The sequence below is a fragment of the Salvelinus namaycush genome, chromosome 25 (genome assembly GCF_016432855.1).
Source record: "Salvelinus namaycush isolate Seneca chromosome 25, SaNama_1.0, whole genome shotgun sequence".
In the NCBI taxonomy this organism is placed as follows: Eukaryota; Metazoa; Chordata; class Actinopteri; order Salmoniformes; family Salmonidae; genus Salvelinus; species Salvelinus namaycush.
In genome coordinates, this window is record NC_052331.1 from 23,899,558 (window position 1) to 23,927,448 (window position 27,891).

General features: G+C 41.0%; 2 protein-coding genes across 2 annotated transcripts in view; both read left to right on the forward strand.

Moving 5' to 3' along the window:
- Positions 1-4,677, forward strand: part of rasal2 (RAS protein activator like 2) — a 109,181-nt gene extending 104,504 nt beyond the window's left edge. The window contains exon 18 of the mRNA XM_038963971.1: positions 3,664-4,677. Within this exon, the coding sequence (XP_038819899.1) occupies positions 3,664-3,831 (168 nt within the window). The 3' untranslated portion in view covers positions 3,832-4,677. The remainder of the gene's footprint in view (positions 1-3,663) is intronic.
- Positions 4,678-5,469: 792 nt separating this feature from the next.
- Positions 5,470-27,870, forward strand: dhx9 (DEAH (Asp-Glu-Ala-His) box helicase 9). Its single transcript, XM_038963973.1, has 28 exons — positions 5,470-5,565; positions 6,080-6,207; positions 6,305-6,445; positions 12,925-13,048; positions 13,155-13,315; positions 13,474-13,622; positions 14,961-15,007; positions 15,214-15,350; positions 15,527-15,616; positions 15,759-15,920; positions 16,095-16,172; positions 19,378-19,569; positions 19,803-19,944; positions 20,102-20,184; positions 20,385-20,541; positions 20,650-20,747; positions 20,860-21,073; positions 21,260-21,354; positions 21,448-21,521; positions 21,637-21,789; positions 24,122-24,282; positions 24,401-24,512; positions 24,661-24,822; positions 25,282-25,409; positions 26,138-26,367; positions 26,548-26,663; positions 26,805-27,005; positions 27,307-27,870. The coding sequence occupies exons 2-28, from the start codon at positions 6,097-6,099 to the stop codon at positions 27,560-27,562; spliced, it is 3,774 nt and encodes a 1,257-aa protein (XP_038819901.1). The 5' UTR covers positions 5,470-5,565; positions 6,080-6,096; the 3' UTR covers positions 27,563-27,870.
- The last annotated feature ends 21 nt before the right edge of the window (positions 27,871-27,891 follow it).

Below are 27,891 nucleotides of genomic sequence, written 5' to 3' on the forward strand. Positions count from 1 at the left end.
AACCTGTTTTTTTCTTTTTACTGTTTTTGTTAAATGTCTGCCCAGTCCACATGCCCATACACTCTATACATATAATGTATACAATAACTATTTATTTATACTATGATCCTCCCGTTATATGGAATGCCCACCGCCCTCATGTCATTTCTGTTTAAATGTTTTACTTGGTTCTTCAATGACAGACGGAACAGTTAAGGTTAGGTTTGACTATACAAGTAAAGACCTACAAAATCCAACATATCCCATGGAATGGTGGAGGAAAAAAGCATATGGTTCTTGAACACCTAAGAGATTGTCCGCTGATGTATTTATTTTTTAACAAGAGTTACATTAACAAAAAGGAGAAATGGAACATTTTAAAGAGCAGCTGGGTTGGAGAGACCTATGCTGCCACCTACTGTAGTAACAGCAAAGGTGTAGGCATTCTGATAAATAAGAATACACAATTTCCCCTTATCCCAGCATATGGACCAAGAAGGCCGTTTTATAATGTTGAATTGTATCTTGAAGTGAAATTACTGTTCCCAACTACAAAATACTATTTTTTTTCTCTCTAAGTAATTGAAGTTATAAAAACTGGCTAGATTTTTATTTCCAAAAGTGCTCTCAATTATTTACTGGATGAAAAAAGTATTGATTTTGTGATATCGGATCATTCTCCGGTATCATGCTTAATTACACCAACAGAAAATACATTTAGCGAAAGAATTGGAGAATGAACATAGCGGATCTACTGGACCTGAATTTTATTCAACATGTGATTTATTTTTTGTTTACAATCTTAGAAAAAGCCTATAAAAAAATCTTTACAAGGTAGAGTAAAATACCATTTCTGAATTTAAGCAGAAATACTGTGTTTTACTTCTTAAGAGAGCCAACAACTACAGGTTAAACTCTCATAAAGCATACTACTTAATTTTTATTTTATTTTATTTCACCTTTATTTAACCAGGTAGGCTAGTTGAGAACAAGTTCTCATTTGCAACTGCGACCTGGCCAAGAGAAAGCATAGCAATTCGACACATACAACACCACAGAGTTACACATGGAATAAACAAAACATACAGTCAATAATACAGTAGAAAAATAAGTCTATATACAATGTGAGAAAATGAGGTGAGATAAGGGAGGTAAAGGAAAAAAAAGGCCATGGTGGCGAGGAAAATACAATATAGCAAGTAAAACACTGGAATGGTAGATTTGCAGTGGAAGAATGTGCAAATTAGAAATTATGGGGTGCAAAGGAGCAAAATAAATAAATAAATACAGTAGGGGAAGAGGTAGTTGTTTGGGCTAAATTATAGATGGGCTATGTAAAGGTGCAGTAATCTGTGAGCTGCTCTGACAGCTGGTGCTTAAAGCTAGTGAGGGAGATAAGTGTTTCCAGCTTCAGAGATTTTTGCAGATCGTTCCAGTCATTGGCAGCAGAGAACTGGATGGCAAATAAACCTGGTCAAAATCTCGCCGCTCTCACAAAAAGAATACATGCTAAACCTGTTATAATTTTAAAAGATAAAGCTACAAAGGCAGTAATGAGAAACAACAATGTGATTTAATGACCATTTCTTTCAGTTTCTATGAAAATGTATACAAATCAGAATTAAACAGTGGGACGGATCCTATAGACTCAACAAATCGGAAGCAACTATCAGCGGACAAAAAATTATAATTTAAAACAGAGATCGCCCAAGAAGAAATATTAGATACTGTTATAACATTCGCACAGAGAAAAGCACCAGAAATGGATAGCTTTCCCATAGAAATCTATTACAGATATGTCACTTAATTCAGTGCTTCCTAGTTACATGTATCAAACAGTTATTTAAATTATATTAAAACCAGGAAAATCTGGAGGGTCCCCTGCTGATTATAGACCCATAAATGTAATAAATTGTGACAAAAAAATATATAACAAAGCTTATAAGCAATAAAATGGCAAAGTATTACCAGACTTGATACACATCAATCAAACAGGGTTTTATTTAAAAAATATATACACTTACAAATACAAGAACATGTTTCAGTTTAATACAATATGCAATATGAAGTCGGAAGTTTACATACACTTAGGTTGGAGTCATTAAAACTCATTTTTCAACCACTCCACAAATTTCTTTTTAACAAAATATAGTTTTGGCAAGTCAGTTAGGACATCTACTTTGTGCATGACACAATTCATTTTTCCAACAATTGTTTACAGACAGATTATTTCACTTATAATTCACTGTATCACAATTCCAGTGGGTCAGAAGTTTACATACACAAAGTTGACTGTGCCTTTAAACAGCTTGGAAAATTCCAGAAAATGATGTCATGGCTTTAGAAGCTCCTGATAGGCTAATTGACATAATTTGAGTCAATTGGAGGATGTACCTGTGGATATATTTCAAGGCCTATATTTCAGGTACTATTCACATGGAATTTGGAGGGGGATGAAGTTCTTTTGCTCTGCATTGGAGCAGAGAACCTGTTGACTTTATCACTATGTTCCACTGAGTTCCAGGTCAATAAAGCAACGGAGGTAATCCAAGCAGGCAAGTAATACAGTCAGTCCTCTGGTTTTGGGAAATGCTGTCAAGCCTTGAATGAGCGCAACCACACTTGACACTCATTCCTGCCTCCCTGCCAAAAAAAGTCCTTATTCCTGTGCAGACTAGAGGTCGTTGTTGTTTCGTATTGCTTTTGAAATTTGATTTTCAGATTTCCCCATCAGTCAGAATACAAATGTAGAACATAATCTAATACATGTTCATTACTTTTGTAGGTATACTACGCCCCTACAATTCATGTTTCTCCATATCTGATGTCAATCTAATTTCAGACACAGTGGCTCTCATAGTTAAAAATAAACAATGTTATAGTATAAGAAAGTATGTTTTGAATCAGGGCTGGAAATATGAAGCAGTTACATTCAGATGTGTTCACTATTTCTGTCTCTACAGGACTGTGTGTTGTAAGTTGCGCTCTTAGCAGATGATGTATCTGTTATCCCCAGCCAGCTTTGGATGCTTTTCACCCTGCCCTCCTAATTTAGCTACCGTCACTCCCAAAACCCTTCTCCCCTTCCCTCCTCTCCCCCAGTTCTGCAGTAACAGTGCCTTGACCTGGCTAGATGAGGTTGCTCATGGCTAGAGACAAAACATTATTATGTTGCTGATTACAAGGATGGCATACTGAGTCTGTTTTCCTACTTCTAGGAGGGGGAACAATCAGGTATATCATACAGGACAGTTCAGTCCCAAGGGTTATGCATATAATTGGGATTTCAGTTATTTATTTATTAATTTATTTTTTAAAGATGGTTGAATACAAATAATCCTCATGTGTTTACACAATATAAATTGACAGTAGTTTTCAGTTAAAAGTGATGCCACTTGACATGTAGGCTCAGTGAATGGTATACGAATAGATATCTAAAATTGTTTCTTTTTTTACAAACAAACATGACGCAATGCTTGGATATGGGTTTTTAGTTGTATCTATAATTTTGTCTGCTAAACAAAAAATAGGTATATTTCAGACTTTGCTTGTGATATTTGAATTTCACCATCTACAGAGTAGTAGTCATCCTTCAGCTTACCCTGCTCATCTATTCTCCACTGTTAAGTGAATGCTTTCCTCACTCAGTCCCTCCCTCTTCCCCTCCTCTCTTTCTCTCTTCAGGAGAAGAGGATAAGCTCTCTGGATGCAGCCAACTCTCGGCTGATGAGTGCCCTGACACAGGTGAAGGAGCGCTATAGCATGCAGAATCTGCGCAACGGCCTCTCGCCAACCAACCCCACAAAACTGTCGATCACTGAGAACGGAGAGTTTAAAAACAGCAGCTGCTGATTGTTAGTCAGACACCATGATGGTGGTCACACTCTCTCCATGCACACAGGCCAAGGACCTGTCTCTCTCTTGACTGTACGTACTATACATCTACAAGGAATGTCTAGATATTAATGTATATAACTTATATCTTGTACTGGTTGTGTACAGAGATGATACTGGAAAGACGGGTCATTTGAAGACTGAAACAGGGGGATCAACTGTTGTCATAAAATAGTTAATTGGTGTTTTATAAATTACATTATTATTCCCATATGCAGACAAATGCAGTTTCTCTAAGATATATATTGAGATGTACATATCATAAAGTGGGTTTGTTTTAAATAAATAGCTAAAAGCACATAGTGAGCAATTATAGCTCTAAAAACATATTGTCATAATAGGAGTGGAAGGGCAAAATAAACCAAAAACAGTTTTATGCACACTGTTATTCAAACCCTACTTTTTTATATTTTTTAACTTCTGTTTATGTTGTCTTAAACTAGGGGTTGAATTGGTTTTGATTAGCTGATTTTGAGTATATTGACTGCTGCTTGCCCATTATTAGCTGAAACCATAGGTCTTTGAGTTCAGGTTCTTAAGGCCAACTGGATCTTCAAAAATGAGTTGTCTCGCTCCACCACCTTGCCACAGAATAGCAAATTGTATTTATTTCTGTACCGCCTACTGTCAAGCCTTCAAGATCCCAAAAGAAGACTCATGACTTTGTACAATTTCATGTCAATAACTACTGTTTAAAAGAGTGTTGTCCCCCCTTCCCCTCATATGAACTGGTTTATGTAAATGTTTGCATATCTGTCCTTGTTGAATGTTGTGTAGAATAAAAGCTGCCTATAATTTTGTGGATATTTTGCAATTATATTAATTGTATATGGGTTGTAATTCAACTACAGTGCTAAAGCACATTTTTGTGGAGTTGTTACATAATTATCCCCTTTTATAAAGATTATTTGGTTGTTGTTACTTTGGAAGATGTGACTTAATTAGTGAACCACAGTTAGAACGGGGCATGCGGAACATACTTGTAAGCTTGATGATAGGGTCTCAATGACAGATGGAAAGTGGCAGATCTATGCCTAGTCTCCCTAGGCAGATGGGTTGCCTCCCACATGAACAATGTTACAGCATAAACTGTGTGCTGTTGCTCTGGGTCTGGGATTTCCATAGACTAGAGCAGTGGCTCCCAACCTTTTTCAAAATAGTACGCAGCAGCATCTAGATATGTATGCAACAAATGTTCAACATTCACCTTCTGCTACCATTTCTGTCAAGCCGGCTACGCATACAGTTTGACGCATACATTCGATAAATCCAAGGTATGCACCACACCGAATGCTCTGCAACGCAATGCTGCATGGCAAATGCAGTTTTTCATTGGAAATTATTGTAATTCTGGTTTACCAAAATGCAATGACGCTGTCGGTGTGATGGAACTGTCAGTCTATGGTCAGATTAAACTTCTCAAGTACACGCTGTGGATAGGCTAAGTACACCCAGGGATCCTAGTAACCCTGGTTGGGAACCACTGGCCTAGAGTCAGGTGTCTGGGGAGATCTAGATAGCGGCCTACCGCTAGGGGGCGCTTGCTGTTTGGCTCCAGTGCGTCCTAGCCACGCATGCGCCCAAGGTCCAGGCCTGACCGTCTCGTGCCCCAGTGCTATCATGTCTGCCGTCTGAATGGTTTGTATTTGCAAGACGGCTCGTTTGAAAAATTATCTGGTGGAGGTCGAGTGGGTAAGATAAGCAAAGTGAAAGTTGTGTAAAGTGTATTTAGCTAGCTGGCCATAATTTCATTGCAACATTGGCTAGTACAGAACTGAAGATTGAGCTTCTAAACGAGCTAACGTTTGCCTTCTAACGTTAGCTAACGTAGCTACCTGAATTAGCTAGTAACGTTAGCTTGTATATCTTTCAGCTAACGTAAGCCAAGCCGAATATCTAGATTATTTGTTTTGTCTGACCTAGCTAACTGTGCATTACTTTTTAGATAACATTACGGCCAGTTAGGACTTGTAAAAGCCTCTAAAATATTGCATTTAGCCAGCGTCCACGCTCGTGTAGCTTTAGCTTGCCAATACAATAGCAGATCACTGCGTTAACGTTCGTCAACTAACTAAGAAGGGAAAAAATGACCTAGCTATCTACGCTAGCATCCCGAGCTTGGTTTTTCTGGTGTTTTCAGAGTTATTGAATCATTGATACAAGTCAGTTGCTCTGAATAAAGTCGATTAATCTCTGATCCCAACAGAGATATACAAATCCGCCATGGCGGACATCAAGAACTTCCTGTATGCTTGGTGTGGGAAAAAGAAACTAACACCCAGCTATGACATTCGAGCCGCTGGAAACAAAAACCGACAGAAGTTTCTGTGTGAGGTCAGTTGAATTCTTTCAAATATGTCTATCTGCAAGCATCCGGTAAATAACAGAAGTAGCTTTATATATATAAAATATTTGTTATTCCTCTTCCAAGGTTCGTATTGAGGGATTCAACTACACTGGAATGGGAAACTCAACCAATAAGAAGGATGCCCAGGCAAATGCTGCTAGAGACTTTGTCAATTATCTTGTCCGAGTTGGAGAAATGAATGCAGCAGAAGTCCCAGCCCTTGGGGTCAGTTATAAAAAATCTCGCCCAATAGGTTATCAATTTAACGTCACCGTGCAGAGCGATTAATTTGGCTGCTGGGGAACAAGGAGACCCACACCTCCGCTGAATTCATTGACAACTACTTGCCGTTTTCTATGGATTGTTAATTAAATAAATGTGAACTATTTGGTTATATTATCATCGCCTCTTGAAGAGCATAGTAAGAACTACACATTTCTGATTATTCCATGCAAAACAGTTGCGCATAGTGCTAAATATCATCAGTTATACTGCAAGTAACTACATACTTTTCATTATCAGTAAACATCAATTGATCATGTATAATTCAGAAACGTGAGCATAGCCTCACGATGTCTCTCAATATTGGCAACCATTAATTGGATATTTCAGTCATATAAAATTACAGTGAACTATACCTGACAAGTAAGTGTGAGTGGTTTAGGTTAATTTCCCGTCCTTTGTGGGCGCAGCCTGTCAAGCATCAGAAGGGCACATTTGCTGTTGTACTGTTGGCTAATAATGTGTCCGTTGCAAGCTACCGGTAGAAACTTTGTACGGTTGGCTAAACATAGTGGTAAGTATAACTAATGTACTTTTTCCTCCAACCAACGTAAGCCTATTTAGCGAAGTTAGCTAACATTACCCCCTTTTCACCATTTGTTTACTCACGATTGCTAGTGACAGACATGATAGGCTACATTTAAGTGATAATGCCTGGGAAGCTAGTGTTTGGAGGATGTATTGGCACGGGTGTTGTTAGAAAACCATGCCAATATATCCTCCAAGCACCGGCTTCACTCTTATACAACGGATTACCTACATATTCAAATAATGATTGCCATATTTTCATTTAAAACATTGTTTTGATCAATTTATTCATACTCTTTCATCCTTCCACAATATTTAGTCCCGACACAAATCTAGGGTTGTTACCGAACCCGGCTGGTCGTTCTATCGGTTCGGTTGCCAGAGATGCAACCCAGTTGTTCAGTCTTTTTGAGCTGTATCTATGGACGCGACCTAGTCATTCGTTCTAAATGTTCCATTACCATACTGGCTGGCAACGTTCTTATCCCTTGCTTGCTAGCTAGCCAACTGCGGCTAACTTAGGGTCATGTCAAACAGTGCAGCCAGAATAACAACAGTAGCTTTTTTAACATCATAGATTTAGCCGGTGGTAACTTCTGCAATAGACGCCGGCTGGAATGCGGTTTTAACCAATCAGCATTCAGGATTAGACCCACCTGTTTTATAATGATTGATGGACCCCGTCAAATTGACTAGCTAATAACATCACGTCAATATGGCTAGTTAACCAGCTAACTTTCAGAGGACTCAATGGCTAACGTTATATCCAAATATTGTTTGATTTGCTTGCCATCTATAGTGGTGATGACAGAGGTCTGACTGACAACTTTGCCAGGAAGATGACTTGCCAATGTCAAGCTCTTTCCAAAAAAGCCTAGTCTTTGACTCGTTGTTTGCTTAGCTGGCGACATGCCAAATGGATAGGCGCGTTCTGCTTCTAGCTCCTACGCAACTTTGCAGCATTTTGTTTTTTGTTATTTACATATTAGCCCAGAAAGTTTTTGGGTGTGTTATTACATACAGACGGAAATAACTTTTGGATATCAGAGCGGCGGTAACTCACCAGCATTACGACCAGGAATACAACCTTCCCAAATTGGATCCTTTGATCGTACCCCCCAAGGCAATTTAACTTATCCCAGAGGCTGCTCCAAGAGATATTCTGAGTTTATTTCTAGTCCAACTCCGAAGGCAGCATCCACCGCTTCCGAGTATATTACTCACTAATGTTCAGTCTCTGGACAATAGAGTAGACAATTTCAGGGCGAGGATCTCATTCCAGAGAGACATCAGGGACTGTAATATACTCTGTTTCATGGAATCATGGCTCTCCTGATATACTGTCCCCGTCCATACAGCCAGCTGGGTTCTCAATACATCGCGCAGACAGAAATTTATTTATTTAACCTTTATTTAATTAGGCAAGTCAGTTAAGAACAAATTGTTATTTACAATGACGGCCTACCCCTGCCAAACCTGGACAACGCTGGGCCAATTGTGCGCCGCCCTATGGGACTCCCAATCACGGCCGGTGGTACAGAAACCCTGGAATCATACAGAAACTCAAGTCCTTTTGTTCACCCGGCCTGGAATAACTCAATCAAATCCCGACCGTATTATCTCCCAAGAGAATTCTCTTCGGTTATAGTCACAGCCGTGTATATTCCCCCCAAAGCCGATCCCACGACGTCCCTCAAGGAACTACACTGGACTTTGTGCAAATTGGAAACCACATATCCACATATCACGCATTTATTGTAGCTGGTGATTTTAACAAAGCTAACGCTACGGAACAAAACGCTACGGAAGTTCGGGTACTTCCAGTTTTGAGTTTCTGCCTATATATAGGAAGGGATGAGCAAAAAGGAGTCATGATCGGATTTGCCGAAGGGAGGGATTCCGGAAGTTGGAGTGGTCGAGAGTTTTAGCAGCGCGAGTAATACAGTCAATGTGTTGACTGTATTACTCGCGCTGCTAAAACTCTCGACCACTCCAACTTACGGAATCCCTCCCTTCGGCAAATCCGATCATGACTCCTTTTTGCTCATCCCTTCCTATATATAGGCAGAAACTCAAAACTGGAAGTACCCGTGCTACAGACTATTCAACGCTGGTCTGACCAATCGGGATCCATGCTTCAAGATTATGATCATGTGGACTGGCATATGTTCCTGGTAGCTTCTGAGAATAACATTGACGTATACACGGACACGGTGACTGAGTTCATCAGGAAGTGTATAGCGGATGTTGTTCCCGTTGTGACTATTAAAACCTACCCAAATCAGAAACGGTGGATAGGTGGCAGCATTCGCGCAAAACTGAAAGCACGAACCACCGCATTTAACCATGGCAAGGTGACTGGAAATATGGCAGAATAGAAACAGTGTAGTTATTACATCCGTAAGGCAATCAAACAGGCAAAATGTCAGTACAGATTCAACAGCTCAGACCCAATACGTATGTGAGAGGGTCTACAGACAATCACTGATTACAAAGGGAAAACCAGCCACTTCGCAGACACCGGCGTCTTGCTCCCGGACAAGCTAAACACCTTCGCCCGCTTTTAGGATTACACAGGGCCGCTAACGCAGCTCCCGAGGTCTATGGGCTCTCGTTCTCCGTGACCTACGTTAGTAAGACATTTAAATGTGTTAACCCTCGTAAGGCTGCCGGCCTAGACGGCATCCCTAGCCGCGTCCTCAGAGCATGCGCAGCAATCTCTCCCTATCCCAGTCTGCTGTCCCCACTTGCTTCAAGATGTCCACCATTGTTCCTGTATCCAAGAAAGCAAAGGTAACTGAACTAAATGACAATCACCCTGTATCACTCACTTCTGTCATCATGAAGTGCTTTGACAGGCTACTTAAGGATCATATCATATCACCTCCACCTTACCTGACACCCTAGACCCACTTCAGTTTGCATACCGCCCCAATAGATCCACAGACGATGCAATCGCACTGCCCTATCCCATCTGGACAAGAGGAATACCTGTGTAAGAATGCTGTTCATTGACTATGGCTCAGCCTTCAATGCCATAGTACCCTCCAAGCTCATGATTAAGCTCAGGGCCCTGAGTCTGAACCCTGCCCTGTGCAACTGGGTCCTGGACTTCCTGATGGGCTGCCCCCAGGTGGGAAGGTAGGAAACAACACCTCCACTTTGCTGATCCTCAACACAAGGGTGTGTGCTCAGCCCCTCCTGTACTCCCTGTTCACCCATGACTACGTGGCCACGTATGCCTCCAACTCAACCACGTTTGCTGACGACACAACAGTTGTAGTCCTGATTACCAACAATGACGAGACAGCCTACAGGGAGGGGGTGAGCGCCCTGGCGGAGTGGTGCCAGGAAAATAACCTCTTCCTCAACGTCAACAAAATGAAGGAGCTGATCGTAGACTTCAGGAAACAGCAGAGCGAGCACGCCCCTATCCACGTTGACGGTGCCGCAGTGGAGAAGGTGAAAAGCTTCAAGTTCCTCGGTGTACACAACACCGACGATCTGAAATGGTCCACCCACACAGACAGTGTGGTGAAGAAGGCGCAACAGCATGTCTTCAACCTCAGGAGGCTGAAGAAATTCAGCTTGGCCCCTAAAACCCTCACAAACATCCATAAGGCAAGGTCAGTTTAAGTGCATCAAAGCTGGGACTGAAAGACTGAAAAACAGCTATCTCAAGGCCAGCAGACTGTTAAATAGCTATCACTAGCCGGCTACTAAACGGTTACTCAACCCTGCACCTTAGAGGCAGCTGCCCTATATACATAGACATGGAATCACTGGTCACTTTAACTTCTTATGGCTGAAGGGGCAGTATTGAGTAGCTTGGATGAAAGGTGCACAGAGGTGCCCATATTAAACGGCCTGCTCCTCATTCCCAGTTGCTAATATATGCATATTATTATTCATATTGGATAGAAAACACTCTGAAGTTTCTAAAACCGTTTGAATTATGTCTGTGAGTATAACAGAACTCACATGGCAGGCAAAAACCTGAGAAGTTCCACTTCCTGTTTGAATTGTTTCTGAGGTGGCAGATTTTCAACCAAGCTCTCATTGAAATCACAGAGAGATATTGATGAGTTTTCAATTCCTACACCTTCCACTAGATGTCAACAGTCAATAGAACTTTGTCTGATGAATCTAATGTGAAGGGGGGCCGAAGGAGACAGGAATTAGTGAGCTCTGGCAGGAGGTGATCACGCATTGAACACGCGCGTTCACGTGAGAGTCAGCTCCGTTCCATCGGTCAACTGAAGTCGATGAAATTCTCCGGTTGGAACGTTATTCAAGATGTATGTTAACAACATTCTAAAGATTGATTCAGTACATCGTTTGACATGTTTCTACTGACTGTAACGGAACTTTTGGACATTTCGTCACGTTATATTGGACGGTAGTGGACGCGCTTTGGGTTTGGCGTTTGGTAAACATGTCCAAAGTAGCTAATTTGACATAAATAACGGACATTAACGAACAAATCAAGCATTTATTGTGGACCTGGGATTCCTAGGACTGCATTCTGATGAATTCATCAAAGGTAAGGAAACATTTATCATGTATTTTCTGGTTTCTGTTGAGTCCAACATGGCGGCTAATTTGGCTATTGTTCTGAGCTCCGTCTCAGATTATTGCATGGTTTATTTTTCCGTAAAGTTTTTTTGAAATCTGACACAGCGGTTGCATTAAGGAGAGGTATATCTATAATTCCATGTGTATAACTTGTATTATCATCTATATTTATGATGAGTATTTCTGTTGAAACGATGTGGCTATGCAAAGTCACTTGATGTTTTTGCAACTAGTGAATCTAACGCGTCAATGTAAACTCCGATTTTTTTATATAAATATGAACTTAATCAAACAAAACATGCATGTATTGTGTAATGTGTAACATGAAGTCCTATGAGTGTCATCTGATGAAAATAATCAAAGGTTAGTGATTCATTTGATCTCTATTTCTGGTTTTTGTGAAAGCTATCTTTCGCTGGAAAAAATGGCTGTGCTTATTGTGGTTTTATGGTGACCTAACATAATCGTTTGTAGTGCTTTCGCTGAAAAGCCTATTTGAAATCGGACACTGGTGGGATTAACAAGATTACCTTTAAAATGATATAAGACACATGAATGTCTGAGGAATTTTAATTATGAGATTTCTGTTTTTTGAATTTGGCGCCCTGCACTTTTTTTTGTTTTTGTCATATCGATCCCGTTACCGGGATTGCAGCCATAAGAAGTTTAATAATGGAACACAAGTCACTTTAATAATGTTTACATATTGCTTTACTAATTTCCAGTATGTATATACTGTATTCTATTCTACTCTATTTTAGTCAATGCCACTCCGACATTGCTCGTTCTAATATTTATATTTTTAACTCCATTATTTTTCTTTAGATTTGTGTGTTTTGTTAATTGTTAGATATTACTGCACCGTTTGAGCTTGGAACACAAGCATTTCGCTACACCCACAATAACATCTGCTAAATATGTGACCAATAAAATTTGATTTAAGTGACTCTCACTTATCTGAAATAACATGATCAATTGATGTTTACTGATTATGAAAAGCATGGAGTTATTTGCTGTATAACTCTAATCGAGCTAAAAGGATTAGTCTGAAATGTGTAGCTAGCTAATTCTGACTGCTCCTCAAGAGGTGCTGATATTAACAAATGGTTCTAACATTTATTTAACAATTCCTTGAACAGCACATAGTTGTCAATGTTTTTACCAGAGCAAGGGATCTCCTTGCCAACCAGCAACCAAATTGAACACTGCACCATTTTTTACATTTTATTGATAACAAACCATACTTTTTATCATCCAAGATTAAACATTTGGTGATGGTCATGTTATTACGGTATTAAACATTATTTTCCTGTTAATAGGCAAGTGGACCTGACTTCAGTGTGCCTGACTGTGGAGGAGGGGGTGATGGAGGGAACGTTGGCTTTGGAAGTCTTCCTCCAAGTGGACCTATCCCTCCTCACCTGGTTGTGAAAGCTGAGCAAGGTACTTGGCTGACTTCATCAAATGCTTGTAGGTCTGTACACTGTCTATGTTCTGTTAACTACATTCCCATGGTGTCATAACTCATCTCGTTTAACTTTTGCATCAGTGAATGCACCTTCTGCGCCAGTCCCAGGTGTCACTGGTTTGGGATATTCGGGCGGTAGCGGCAATTATTCCGGAGGTGGCGCAAACAGCAATGCTCCGTGGGATCGTGGGGCCAATCTAAAGGACTACTACTCAAAGAGAGATGAGCAGGAGGCACAGGCGGTAGGACCTGTCAATTCACTATTTTTACAAGGCATTGTTTCATATCTATTAGCTATCTTTATGCTGAATTATATTTAATCTAAGAAATGCATTTGTAGTAATTCAGTCTTCACGCATGCCTGATTTGAACCTTTGAAGTGTTTATTTTCCCCATCAAGACTCTGGAGTCTGAGGAGGTAGATCTGAACGCAGGACTCCATGGCAACTGGACTTTAGAGAACGCCAAGGCCCGTCTGAACCAGTTTTTCCAGAAGGAGAAGAATCAAACAGATTACAAATACAGTCAAGTTGGGCCTGACCACAACAGGTCAGGAGGATGGGGAAATATTTTGGCCTGGAAGTTGATCAGTTAGCCTGGTGGAACCAGCCTGAACTCTGGTAATGCAGCGACCAGGCTGGTTCCAATAGGAGATTTTCCATAGATTCATTTATATACTCGTTTATCAGGAATATTGCTCCAAAGCATCCATGACAAACCAAAGAGCCTTCCTTGCCTTGCCTGTAGACATACAGGTAACTGCCAAAATAAAGTGAACACGAGTAAATGAGGGATACAAAGTATATTGAAAGCAGGTAATTCCACACAGGTGTGGTTCCTGAATTACTTAAGCAATTAACATCCCATCATGCTTAGTGTCATGTTTTAAAAATGCCCAGTTGCCCATTATTTTGGCTACCATGGCAAGAAGAAGCAATCTCAGTGACTTTGGAAGAAGGGTCTCAAAGGAGCATAGGAGGTTTAAAGGGTGTTTGTGTATGTCTTGGTCACCGGATCTCAACCCAATTGAACACTTATTTGAGATTCTGGGGCGCTGCCTGAGATGGCATTTTCCACCATCGCATCCCTCCGATAGAGTTCCATACGCTTGTAGAATCTATGCCAAGGCACATTGAAGCTGTTCTGTCGACTCGTGGTCCCATGCCCTATTAAGACACTTTATGTTGGTGTTTCCTTTATTTTGGCAGTTACCTGTACATTAGTTATGGGGACTGTATGTTTTTCTGCTGGACTTATATGGAGACAGAGCCCTCCTGGGTGTGCGGTTAACACCTGAGAGATCTCGGTTAACTTTTCTTAAGTCATTTTGGAGCTATTTATACCTCAACCATAGAGATCCTATAATCCCATAATTAATTATATGATCTCTGACCTCAACCAATACCTTACTAGTACAATATTGATCCTATTTTAATTTAACTGGACTCGGTCAGTAATTCTGAATGTGAATAGTAGTGGAGATGTGATGCCAGAATTCACAACCTACCTTGTCAAGACATGTGACATCCTTTAGGCTGCACTAAAGTTGTTATATGGTTGCATCCACAATGGGGGATGGAATGGGCAGATTATTGTGTGGTTTTGATTTCTGGTGTCACTTGTTCCACTAGGGATGGGGCAGTGGCTGGGGTGATAAAGTTGATTGTTGATTGAAGTCTGGCAGAAAAACATACTGGCTCCCCCAAGGGCAAGGGTTATCATCAGACTGGACAATAGGCTTCTCAAGCTCAGAGGTCAGTTGGTCCAATGATTGATACATGTTTTATCTACTGTAAAAACACGAGTTACACATTATTCAGATTTTTCATAAAGTGAATTAGGCTTAGTAACATTATGGATGATAGTGTTTTTTTGCTTCTACTTCAGGAGCTTTATTGCTGAGATGCAGTTATTTGTAAGACAGCTTGGTAGAAGTAAGTACAAACTTTTCATTGAATGCAAACTGAATTGTCTATCAGATGTAAAATGCTTTGTTTACGTTTTTGAACCTGAGTCAGAAATATTAGATTTTTCCAAATTCAGGAGATAATGTGAACACTGACAACCTAGTTTAGTAGCTTTCTGGATACAACAAATATGTGACTTCAGAATAAGAAATACATTTTCATTTGTTTTGTAGAGATAATTGCCCGTGAGCATGGCTCTAACAAGAAGCTTGCGGCCCAGTCCTCTGCGCTGTCTATTGTCCGTCAACTTTACCATCTGGGTGTCATTGAGCCTTATTCTGGTGTCACTAAGAAGAAAGAGGGGGAAATTGTAAGTAACGTGTTTTACTGCTGATAAAATATTTGGAGTTATTACATTGGTTTATTAATGACATGGTCTTAATGTTGTATGTTTTGTTTGTTCACCTTATTTTATATGTCTCAAGGTTAGAACTAAGTATGCAGCAAGCCTTTTTAACTTACAGTTGAACCTTGGTGTCTTCACAGTTGGAAGCTTTTGAGGTGAATGTGGTGGATGATCTGCAACATCAGCTGCAGAGTATGGCCCAAGAACTGGGTGTTGCAATTCCACCTCCAGTAAGTCTCATTTATATGATGACATTTATTAACCTTTATACAGTTTCAATTAGTATCTGTCCTGTTACACAGAAAAGCAAAGAAAAGTACTTTATGTGATTTAATATGAGGATTATGAGTAAAACCTTTTTCCTGTCCCCAGCCACCTGATCCAAGTACTCCAGTGTCTTTGGTCCAAGGGAAGATGGCTGTGTTTGAGCCCTCCCAGAAACAGAGCATGGCCGGGGTGGTGCCCTGGTCCCCTCCGCAAGTCAACTGGAACCCCTGGACCAGCAGCAATATTGACGATGGACCACTAGCATTTGTGAGTCAAAGACTTGTTTCTAGCTGTACATTTACTAAAAGAAATGCAACAACATATCTGTGTTTTCTACTGTTATTCTCTTCATAATCTGACCTTTCTCAAAACTAAAGCAGTCTATTTTGTCATGGTAGCCCGTCCATCCTATCTAAACGTATGATTTACGTATCCCCGTAGTGCACCCCAGAGCAAATCAGCACTGACCTCCACCATGAGCTGACTTATCAATTGGAACAAGATCAAAGCCTACAGAAGGTATGTTGTTGCCCTCACTTAACTGCGATTGAGTTATTCCTAATGAAAACGGGACATTGACACACCCTGTTTTGGAGGATTTTCACATTTTATCCTTAGAATGGCTCTTTGGAAGTAGAGTTGTTGACACGTATTTGATATTTGTATCTTAAAGCATAATTGAGAAATAATGAATTGAATTTGGAATATTTGTACATTTTGTCTGTACCCAGGCCTCCTTTAAGACTCCATAATGTTTCATATATGTAGGTGCTACAAAGCAAAAATTGGTGTCATATGAAGCTTTACCGCTTGCCCTGTAATATTAGTATTTAGATTTACAAAAAACAATTTGCATTTAAATGTGCAATATGTCAAAATCGCTCTGCCATGTCCTGGTTGCTAAAATGCTAATAGTTTGCGTAATTTCAGTTTGTGACAAAACAAGCAATATATTGTAGAGAATCGTTGTACCATCTAAACCGGAGAAATGTCTTTTCAATAACCAAAAATATTGTATTTTTGGCTTGTTTGAAGCTGGTGTACAAAATCGAAAGAAAAAGATGCAAAAACTAAACTTATGAATGGGAGAGAGCGAACATAGAACAGATCACCCGCTTCTTAGATTGGCTTTCAACCAGAATTACAGATCCACAACTCACATATCTATATGAATTTGGTCGGATCGCCCAAAAAGGTAAGTATTCAGACCCCTTTACTTTTCCCACATTTTGTTACGTTACAGCCTTATTCTAAAATGAATTAAATCAATAAAAATCCTTAGCAATCTACACACAATACCCCGTAATGACAAAGCGAAAACAGGTTTTTAGAAATGTTTACAAATTTGTAAAAAAAAAAAAAAATGAAAAACTATACCTTATTTACATAAGTATTCGGACCCTTTGCTATGAGACTCAAAATTGAGCTCAGGTGCATCCTGTTGTCATTGATCATCCTCAATGTTTCTACAACTTGATTGGTGTCACCTGTGGTAAATTCAATTGATTGGACATGATTTGGAAAGGCGCACACCTATCAATAGAAGGTCCCACAGTTGACAGTGCATGTCAGAGCAAAAACCAAGCCATGAGGTCGAAGGAATTGTCCGTAGAACTCCGAGACACGATTGTGTCAAGGCACAGATCTGGGGAAGGGTACAAAAACATTGGCTAGCATTGAATGTCCCCAGGAACACAGTAGCCTCCATTCTTAAATGGAAGAAGTTTGTAACCACCAAGACTCTTCCTAGAGCTGGTCACCCGGCCAAACTGAGTAGTCAGGGGAGAAGGGCCTTGGTAAGGGAGGTGACCAAGAACCTGATGGTCACTCTGACAGAGTTCCTCTGTGGAGATGGGAGAACCTTCCAGAAGGACAACCATTCCTGCAGCACTACACCAATCAGACCTTTATTGTAGAGTGGCCAGACGGAAGCCACTCCTCAGTAAAAGGCAAATGAAAACCCACTTGGAGTTTGCCTAAAGGCACCTGAAGATTCTCAGACCATGAGAAACAAGATTCTCTGGTCTGATTGAACTCTTTGGCTTGAATGCCAAGCGTCACGTCTGGAGGGAACATGGCACCTTCCCTATGGTGAAGCATGGTGGTGGCAACATCATGTTGTGGGGATTTATTTCAGCGGCCTGGGACTGGGAGACTAGTCAGGAACGAGGGAAAGATGAACGGAGCAAAGTACAGAGAGATCCTTGATGAAAACCTGCACCAGAGCGCTCAGGACCTCCGACTGGGACGAAGGCTCACCTTCCAAAAGGGCAACGACCCTAAGCACACAGCCAAGACAATGCAGGAGTGGCTTCGGGACAAGAGTCTGAATGTCCTTGAGAGGCCCAGCCAGAGCCCGGACTTGAACCCAATCTAACATCTCTGGAGAGACCTGAAAATAGCTGTGCAGCAACACTCCCCATCCAACCTGACAGAGCTTGAGAGGATCTGCAGAGAAGGGGAGAAACTCCCCAAATACAGATGTGCCAAGCTTGTAACGTCATACCCAAGAAGATTTGAGGCTGTTATCGTTGCCAAAGGTGCTTCAACAAAGTGCTGAGTAAATGGTCTAAATACTTATGTAAATGTGATTTCTTTTATAATTTTTTAAAAATATATAAATTAGCAAAAATGTCTAAACCTAATTTTGCTTTGTCATTATGGGGTATGATGACAGGAAAAAGCAATGTAATCATTTTTAGAATAAGGCTGTAACCTAGCAAAATGTGGAACAAGTAAGGGGTCTGAATACTTTCCGAATGCACTGTACCTATTGCAGCTTTAATTTATGAATATTGAAAAGTAAAACATGAATATTGAAAATATACCATTTCTGATTGGGCTAATTGTTCAATATATTCTTGAGCATACTATATTCTACTGGCATATCAAAGTTCCAGAGTGGGATCTCTGATACTTTTAGAGTTATGATCCAATTAGTAAACATTGCCAACAAAGTGAATGTGAAAATGGATTCAAAATGTTCACCCTTTGCTGGTGATATGCAGGATGTAGACTGATACAAGTAATATGAGGGGTGTGATTGGTTGCATTGCCTACTATGCCAGTTTCTCTGTATACAATTGGCCATAACATTAAAACTATCAGAGATCCTGCTCTGGTACTTTGATATGCCAATAGTCTTAACGGAGGCGGACTGTGCAAGGCCAAAATGTCACAAATATTCCAACTTCAATTAATAATGTATTAATATGCTTTTAGATAAATTCTAAAATATATGTAAACAATCCTTCCTTCAAATGACCATTCTATGGATCAAATCAGAAACATTTTGGAATTTTTTGGTCTGGTTTTGTGAGGAATCACTCAATTATCTTGAGTTAGTGTTAAATTATGTCCTGTTATCAGTCCCTCCAGGATTCCTGGTTTCTGTGATCACATGTTTTTGTGCCAAATCAACTGTTCCCTGCATATTATGCGAGAGCTTGCAAATTTGACCATTCACCACACTTTTTCCACAAAACAGTCATATCATCGCAATATTATCACATAAAACTGACCCACCACCGCAGTACAAAAAGAGGGCTCACAATTTCAACATTTTCCCCATATGGTTCAATCAAGCCACATATCAACAAACCTTTACCCACATCGGCACATTTTTGTGACAAATTGGACAATCATTGTATATTGCTATGCAAAATATCAGAATTTTGCATGGGACTGTGTTATGTCTGACTGACATGCAAAAAACGTCTCCTAGGTCATTGGGGAGCGAGACGGGCTTCCAGTGAAGAAATTTGAGGAGGAGATAATGACTGCCGTTCAGGGCAGCTCAGTGGTGATCATTCGAGGGGCGACCGGCTGTGGCAAAACCACCCAGGTTCCTCAGTACATCCTGGATCAGTTCATCAAGAGTGGGAGGGCGTCCGAGTGTAACATTATTGTAACCCAGGCAAGACTCGAAATTAAACATTCATGTATTTGAATACGTTCCTTGCTTGTGATGGGATAATGCCTTTGTTGTCCAATTGGGAAATGTTGTTTGTGGCATTGTGTAAACATTAAGACATTACAGACAAACACAGGTCTAGGACATGGACTGTTACATACAAGATAAATAGAATATTAAAGTGCAGATATCTGAATGACTGCTATTTCACAGTAACCCCTTCCCTTCTTTGTCAGCCCCGGCGTATCAGTGCAGTGTCTGTGGCAGAGCGTGTTTCCTACGAGAGAGGAGAGGATGTCGGTAAGAGCTGTGGGTACAGCGTCCGCTTTGAATCCATCCTCCCACGACCCCATGCCAGCATCATGTTCTGCACTGTTGGTAAGGGTCTCTTATTTTCATTTGTTATTCATACTTTAGGTGTTTTATGTAGCTAATACAACTGGTGTTGAGAATAGCTCGGGTTAAGAATAGTAGAAGACACATGCAATTATATGAATACTATATAGCATAATTTGGTGTGTTTCTCTATTTCCAGGTGTGTTACTGCGGAAGCTGGAAGCAGGTATTCGCGGGATCAGCCATGTGATTGTGGATGAAATCCACGAGAGAGACATCAATGTACGTATATCTGACGACCCCCCCCAACAAATTGTAATCCTTAGGGGTACAGATTGAGTCTAGTTCTGGGCTAAAAAGTACTCTCAATGGAGAGTCTCAATTGAGAATGGTTTGTAGTCCAGGACTAGGCTTAATCTGTGTCTGGGAAATCAGCCCTCGGTGTACTAAAGTAAGTAATGTTTACTTTTTGCTCTTCCCAGACTGACTTCCTCATGGTGGTGCTGAGGGACGTGGTCCAGACCTACCCAGAGGTCCGCATCATCCTCATGTCTGCCACCATCGACACCACCATGTTCAGAGAGTACTTCTTCAACTGCCCTGTCATCGAGGTGTTTGGCCGCACATTCCCAGTACAAGGTAAGAGCTCAGTCAAATGGAGCTCGCAAACTTTCTTAAATCATCTAACCTTCATATCGTTCAGTTTATGGGTTTGTAATGGATAGCTATGGGTTGTATCTTTTCCAGAGTACTTTTTGGAAGATTGCATTCAGATGACACATTTCATTCCACCTCCGAGTGATAGAAAGAGGAAGGACAAGGATGAGGAAGGAGGAGATGAAGAGGTATGGGATAGTACTTTGTCGGTCATAAGCACAGAGAACCATTTAATTTAACCACTGTTTGTTCTACGGAAGTGTGTTCTATGTGTATGTTTCTTCCTCTTGTTTGTCACAGGCCAACTGTAATGTGATATGTGGGCCAGAGTACACCCCAGAGACTAAGCGCTCCATGGCCCAGATGAATGAGAAGGAGACTCCCTTTGAGCTGGTGGAGGCCCTGCTGAAGTACATCGAGACCCTCCAGGTTGCCGGGGCCGTGCTTATCTTCCTGCCCGGCTGGAACCTCATCTACTCCATGCAGAAACACCTGGAGATGAACCCACACTTTGGTGTGTGGTCTCAATACTAATCACTGGTTCTCCCATAGAAAAACTGTTGGTCAAAGTATTTGGATTGATGTCAACAAATGCATTGTTTTCATTTTAGTCCCAAATCACCCAAGTTTCTGCCATAGAAATGCTGTTGATTGTAATGACACCAGTAAATTGACTTGTTGTTAATTTTGTTTCACCCAGGGCGTCAACGGTACCTGATTCTGCCTCTCCACTCTCAGATCCCCAGAGAGGAGCAGAGGAGGGTATTTGAGCCTGTGCCTGAAAACATCACCAAGGTCAGTCAGGCAGGGTCTTAAGGTTTTTCCTGTAAAGTTTTAATGATTTATCTGTTATCGTTATTTTTGTTATTTATATTTTATCCTTTTCAGGTGATCTTGTCAACAAACATTGCAGAGACCAGTATTACCATCAATGATGTAGTATATGTCATCGACTCTTGCAAGTAAGTTTCTCACTTGATATACTGTACTTTAAATTATCTGTTTTAGTTACACTCCCATGCAATGATAATTAATGTAACTACTAATGTCCACCAATTATTTTGTGTTTTCTCTAAGGCAGAAAGTGAAACTGTTCACGTCTCACAACAACATGACCAACTACGCCACGGTCTGGGGCTCCAAGACCAACCTGGAGCAGAGGAAGGGTCGCGCCGGCCGCGTCCGGGCTGGCTTCTGCTTTCATCTGTGTAGCAGAGCACGCTTCGACAAGTAAGTCTTTGGGCCCCGTTGCATAAAAATCTTAAAGGTGCAATATGCAGAAATCGCTCTGCCATTTCCTGGTTGTTAAAATTCTAATATTTAGCCTAATTGTCTTAAACCGCTGTGAAATATATTTTCTATAACCAAAAATATTGTATTTTCAGCTGTTTGAAGCTGGTATACAAAGCCAAAAGTAAAAGACGCAAGAACAAGCCTTAAGAACGGGAAACATAGAAATATTTCACATAGAACATATCTACCGCTTCTTAAACTTGCTTTCAATGAGAATGACAAATCTATAACTCACTTTTCTATGTGTGTTTGCTTGAGTCTTCTTGGTTATAAAGCTACAAGCTTGGCACACCTGTATTTGATTTTTGTATTTGAGTAGTTTCTCTCATTCTTCTCAGCAGATCCTCTCAAGCTCTGTCAGGTTGGATAGGGAGTGACGCTGCACAGCTATTTTCAGGTCTCTCCAGAGATGTTTGGTTGGGTTCAAGTCTGGTCAAGGACATTCAGACACTTGTCCCGAAGCCACTCCTGCATTGTCTTGGCTTTGTGCTTAGGGTCATTGTCCTGTTGAAAGGTGAACCTTCGTCCCAGTCGGAGGTCCTGAGCGCTCTGGTGCAGGTTTTCATCAAGGATCTCTCTGTACTTTGCTCTGTTCATCTTTCCCTCGTTCCTGACTAGTCTCCCAGGCCTTGCCGCTGAAAAACATCACAGCATGATGCTGCCACCACCATGCTTCACCGTAGGGATGGTGCCAGGTTTCCACCAGACATGACGCTTGGCATTCTGGCCAAAGAGTTCAATCTTGGTTTCTTCAGACCAGAGAATCTTGTTTCTCATGGTCTGAGAGTCTTTAGGTGCCTTTTGGCAAGCTCCAAGCGGGCTGTCATGTGCCTTTTACTGAGGAGTGGCTTCCGTCTGGGCGCTCTACCATAAAGGCCTGATTGGTGAAGAGCTGCAGAGATGGTTGTCCTTCTGGAGGGTTCTCCCATCTCCACAGAGGAACTTTAGAGCTCTGTCATAGTGACCATTCTTGGTCACCTCCCTGACAAAGGCCCTTCTCCCCCGATTGCTCAGTTTGGCCCGGCGGCCAGCTGTAGGAGGTGTCTTGGTGGTTCTAAACTTTTTTCATTTAAGAATGATGGAGGCCACTGTGTTCTTGGACCTTCAAAACTGCAGACATTTTTTTGTACCCTTCAGATCTATGCCTCAACACAATCATGTCTCTGAGATCTATGGTCAATTCCTTCGACCCCTTGGCTTGGTTTTTATCTGACATGCATTGTCAACTGTGGGACCTTAGACAGGTGTGTGCCTTTCCAAATCATGTCCAATCAATTGAATTTACCACAGGTGGACACCAATCAAATTGTAGAAACACCTCAAGGATGATCAATGAAACAGGATGCACCAGAGCTCAATTTTGAGTCTCATAGCAAAGGGTCTGAATACTTAGGTACTTTAGGTATTTCCTAAAAAAATAAATTATAATAAATATTAGCAACAATATCTAAGAACCTGTTTTCGCTTTGTCATTATGCTGTATTGTGAGTAGATTGATGAGGAAATGTTTTTATTTAATCAATTTTAGAATAAGGCTGAAACGTAACAAAATGTGTAAAAAGTCATGGGGTCTGAATACTTTCCGAAGGCACTGTGTCTTTACATAAGCACAACAGGACTGCAAGAAACAGCTCGGAATGTCTGACTGAAGTACGGGCACATATGTACCTTTTGTTTTTAAATTACTCGTGTTTTGAATTTTTTTGAAAATGCAGAACATAATTGTTTCGTTGCGGTACAATCAGCCAAATGTGGGACTCTACCGCACAATTCGGGACATGTGGTCACCCAAACTGTATAGCCTCAAAACATGGTTAAAACTATAATGTCCATCAATTTGAGTGTGCTTACATTTCTCCAGGCCCATCCCTCAGCTTTTTACCAAAACACAGGTGGTGTGGTGGTTTGTTTCAATTAGTATTCTAGATTGAACTTTGTCACTTAATTTAAGGGGGAAATTAACTAAAGATGTTTAATGCAACTGGGCCCTGAACTCAACCCTCATTAGCGTTGAAGAGATGCCAAACTTCTGAACCCATATTCAAAAAGCTGAGTGCTGATCTCGGATCAGGTCCCTGTGTCCGTGTAATTTTATGAATTATGATACAAAAGGCAAAACTGGTCTTAGATCAACACTACTATTCTGAGATGCTATATGAATATAAACTCTGTTTTTTCACTCTTACCCTTTTATGTCAAAACTGAGTTTGATTTAAATTCCACAAGTGATGAATGTGTGCTTCTGTTTCTACCCTTTTCTTCATCCCAGACTGGAGACCCATATGACCCCTGAGATATTCCGTACTCCTCTCCACGAGGTAGCCCTGAGCATCAAGCTGCTGAGACTAGGAGCCATTGGCCATTTCCTTTCCAAGGCCATCGAGCCCCCTCCACTGGACGCGGTTATAGAGGCAGAACACACACTGAGAGGTTAGACGTTTTTAGCTTTGACCTTAACAGATTTGTTTTGTCCTCTAGTGTTCTAGTAAACATTACCAACCACCTTAAATAGGGTTGGCATTTACAATTCCTTGATATATTTCACTAGAACTGGATGCATTGGACACAAACGACGAGTTGACTCCGCTTGGTCGGATCCTTGCAAAGCTTCCAATCGAGCCGCGTCTGGGGAAGATGATGATTATGGGCTGCATATTCAAGTGAGTGCTGCATCAGAAATCATGCATGCATTTTGTAAAATCCTTCCCTAAATTACTATCCTTAAGATACTGTTCCATATTGACTCATCTCTATACACAGTTTCATATTTCCAACTAGAAATGGTGCTTTCTTTGCTCTGCTTTCTAGTGTTGGAGATGCGGTGTGCACGATCTCAGCAGCCTCCTGCTTCCCAGAGCCCTTCATCAATGATGGCAAGCGCTTGGGCTATGTGCACCGCAACTTTGCTGGCACCCGCTTCTCAGACCACGTGGCCCTTCTGTCAGTCTTCCAGGCTTGGGACGATGTGAGGTGAGTCCAGGCTTCATAGAAACATGCAACATGTACATCTAGGGGCGGCAGGTAGCCAAGTGGTTAGAGCGTTGGGCCAGTAACCGAAAGGTTGCAAGATCGAATCCCTGAGCTGACAAGGTAAAAATCTGTCATTCTGCCCCTGAACAAGGCAGTGAACCCACTGTTCCTAGGCCATCATTGAAAATTTAAAAAAAATCTTAACTGACTTGCCTAGTTAAATGAAGGTTACAAAAATATATATAATAATTAAAAACAAACAATCCTCTCTCATGGATTACAATTAAACAGATGCAACTGATAATTGTGTTTGATACGATTGCAGACAGAACACTGTAATGCCATTCATTGCAGTAGGAAGACGTGTCAGCTGAATGACCCATTTTTGGGGGGGAATACAATCCTGTTCCTTCTCACTACCTGGCAAATGAAGGTTGTGACGGTCTTTTTTTATTGTAGAATGGGAGGTGAGGATGCAGAGTCCAGATTCTGTGAACACAAGAGGCTCAACATGTCCACACTGAGGATGACCTGGGAGGCCAAAGTGCAGCTGAAGGAGATCCTCATCAACTCTGGCTTCCCTGAGGGTATTTTTTTTTGCTGCATCTCAAATGACACCATTTCCCCTATATCCCTATATCAAAAGTAGTGCACATTATTGGGAATAGGGCAGTGGTGTAAAGTACTTAAGTAAAAATATTTTAAAGTGCTACTTAAGTAGTTTTTTGGGGTATCTGTACTTTACCATTTATATTTTTGAAAAGTTTTACTCCACTACTTCCTTAAGAAAATATAGTACTTTTTACTCCAATCTGTTACCCTGACACCCAAAAATACTTGTTATAGTTTGAATGCTTAGTAAGACAGGAAACTGGCCCAATTCACGCACTTAAGAGAACATCTCTACTGCCTCTGATCGGGGGGACTCAATAAAAACACATGCTTTGTTTGTAAATTATGTCTGAGTGTTGGAGTGTGCCCCTGGCTATCCAAGTTGTGCCGACTTGTTTGCTTAATATACGGAATTTTAAATTATTTATACAATGCTTTTGATACTTACGTGTATATTTTAGCAATTGCATTTTACTTTTGATACTTAAGTATATTTAAAACCAAATACTTTTACTCAAGTAGTATTTTACTGTGTGACTTTTACTTGAGTTGTTTTCTATGACAATTGGGTACTTTTTCCACCACTGGAATAGGGTGCCATTTGAGACGCACTCCATGTGAACAACCCAATAGTATTGCAGTGTTGGCATAATATACAATCACGCCTGAAATTGTTTAAAAATGTTTTTGGTGTTTTCATTAGAGTGCTTGATGACACAGATGTTCAATAACGTTGGACCCGACAACAACCTTGACGTGGTCATCTCTCTCCTGACATACGGCTCCTATCCCAACGTGTGCTACCACAAGGAGAAGAGGAAGATTCTCACCACTGAGGGGCGCAATGCCCTCATCCACAAATGCTCTGTCAACTGCCCCTTCAGCAGCCAGGACATGACCTACCCATCACCGTTCTTCGTCTTTAGCGAAAAGGTAGGATCTCAAATTTAGAGGTCAATAACTACATAATATGAATATACTGGTGTATCGTAGGTTGTATACCCTTTTTTTCTTGTGTGAGCTAAAAGGGTCAATGTTCAGATATAAAAATCATTATCAAATTGGTGTACAAGCTGCAAGCAACCAAATGTATTATTTTTTTATTTCCACCAGATCCGGACTCGAGCCATCTCAGCCAAAGGAATGACACTAGTCAGCCCACTCCAGCTGATCTTGTTTGCCTCCAAGAAAATCACATCAAACGGGGAAATCGTTGAACTGGATGATTGGTGAGTGTAGCTACTATCTTTTAAAGTGGTGCAATAGTAGAAATGTATGTTTTTTTCCCCTGCCTATATACCTACGCTACTAAAAAGGGGGTTAGATTGAGCATGAAAATCATGAGATCAAGCCACTGTTTGTATTCACAGGATCAAACTGAAGATACCGCATAACGTGGCTGGCTGCATAGCTGCTTTGAGGGCTGGAATGGAGGCACTTGTTGTGGAAGTCACCAAAGACCCTGAGTACATCAAACAGCTGGATCCCACAAACGAGCGCATGCTCAACATCATCCGTCAAATCTCCAAGCCCTCTGCAGCTGGGCTTAACCTCATGGTCAACAATAAACGGTAAGATAAACATGTGATTAGACATCTCCGCTCTGGGGGGGTAGGAACATTTAGTATACATCCCAAATGGCACCCTATTCCCTACATAGTGCGCTGCTTTTGACCAGGGCCCTGGAAGCCATAGTTTGCTGAACATCAACAAACATGACATACCTTACATACTTGTAGTGGTAATAATGGATTAGTTTATTCTGTGTAGATTATCAACATTTGTGCACAGTAATCCACTCCACTGGGTAATAGGACAGCATTGTGTTTTGAATACCAAATACAGCTGGTTTACATGTCTTGTCCTTATCAGTTTTGGAGATGGTCCACGTCCTCCCAAGATGGGCAGGTTTGACGGAGGAGGCGGTGGAGGATACAGGGGAGGAGGTTACAGAGGCGGTGGAGGATACCAGGGCGGCGGCGGATACAGGGGCGGAGGTTACAGAGGTGGTGGTGGTTATGGAGGGGGGAACAGGGGTGGGGGTGGTTATGGAGGCGGGAACAGGGGTGGTGGTGGTTATGGAGGCGGGAACAGGGGTGGTGAATACAGAGGGGGCCAGGGATATTAGGGCATTTGAAGTTTAGCTTTTTAGATGTTGTTCATTACAATTCATAATATGACGTTTGAGTGTTATGTTAGAAGTGGGTCTATGTAAGGATATTTTAGTTTTGCCTTTTGTGACCCTCCCTGAAATCAAGGTTATCTCCTGGTATTAAGCATCAAAAAACAAATAGTAATTTGTTGGAGTTTGGTTAATGGAAATTTCCAAAAGTATTTCATGTCATGAGCCTAATTTTGTCAGTGATATACAACTCAAGTATGTTTCCTGTCATTACTAAGTAAAAAATTCAATAAAATACATTTTTTCCAACACTGCCAGATTTCCTTAGCAGTTCC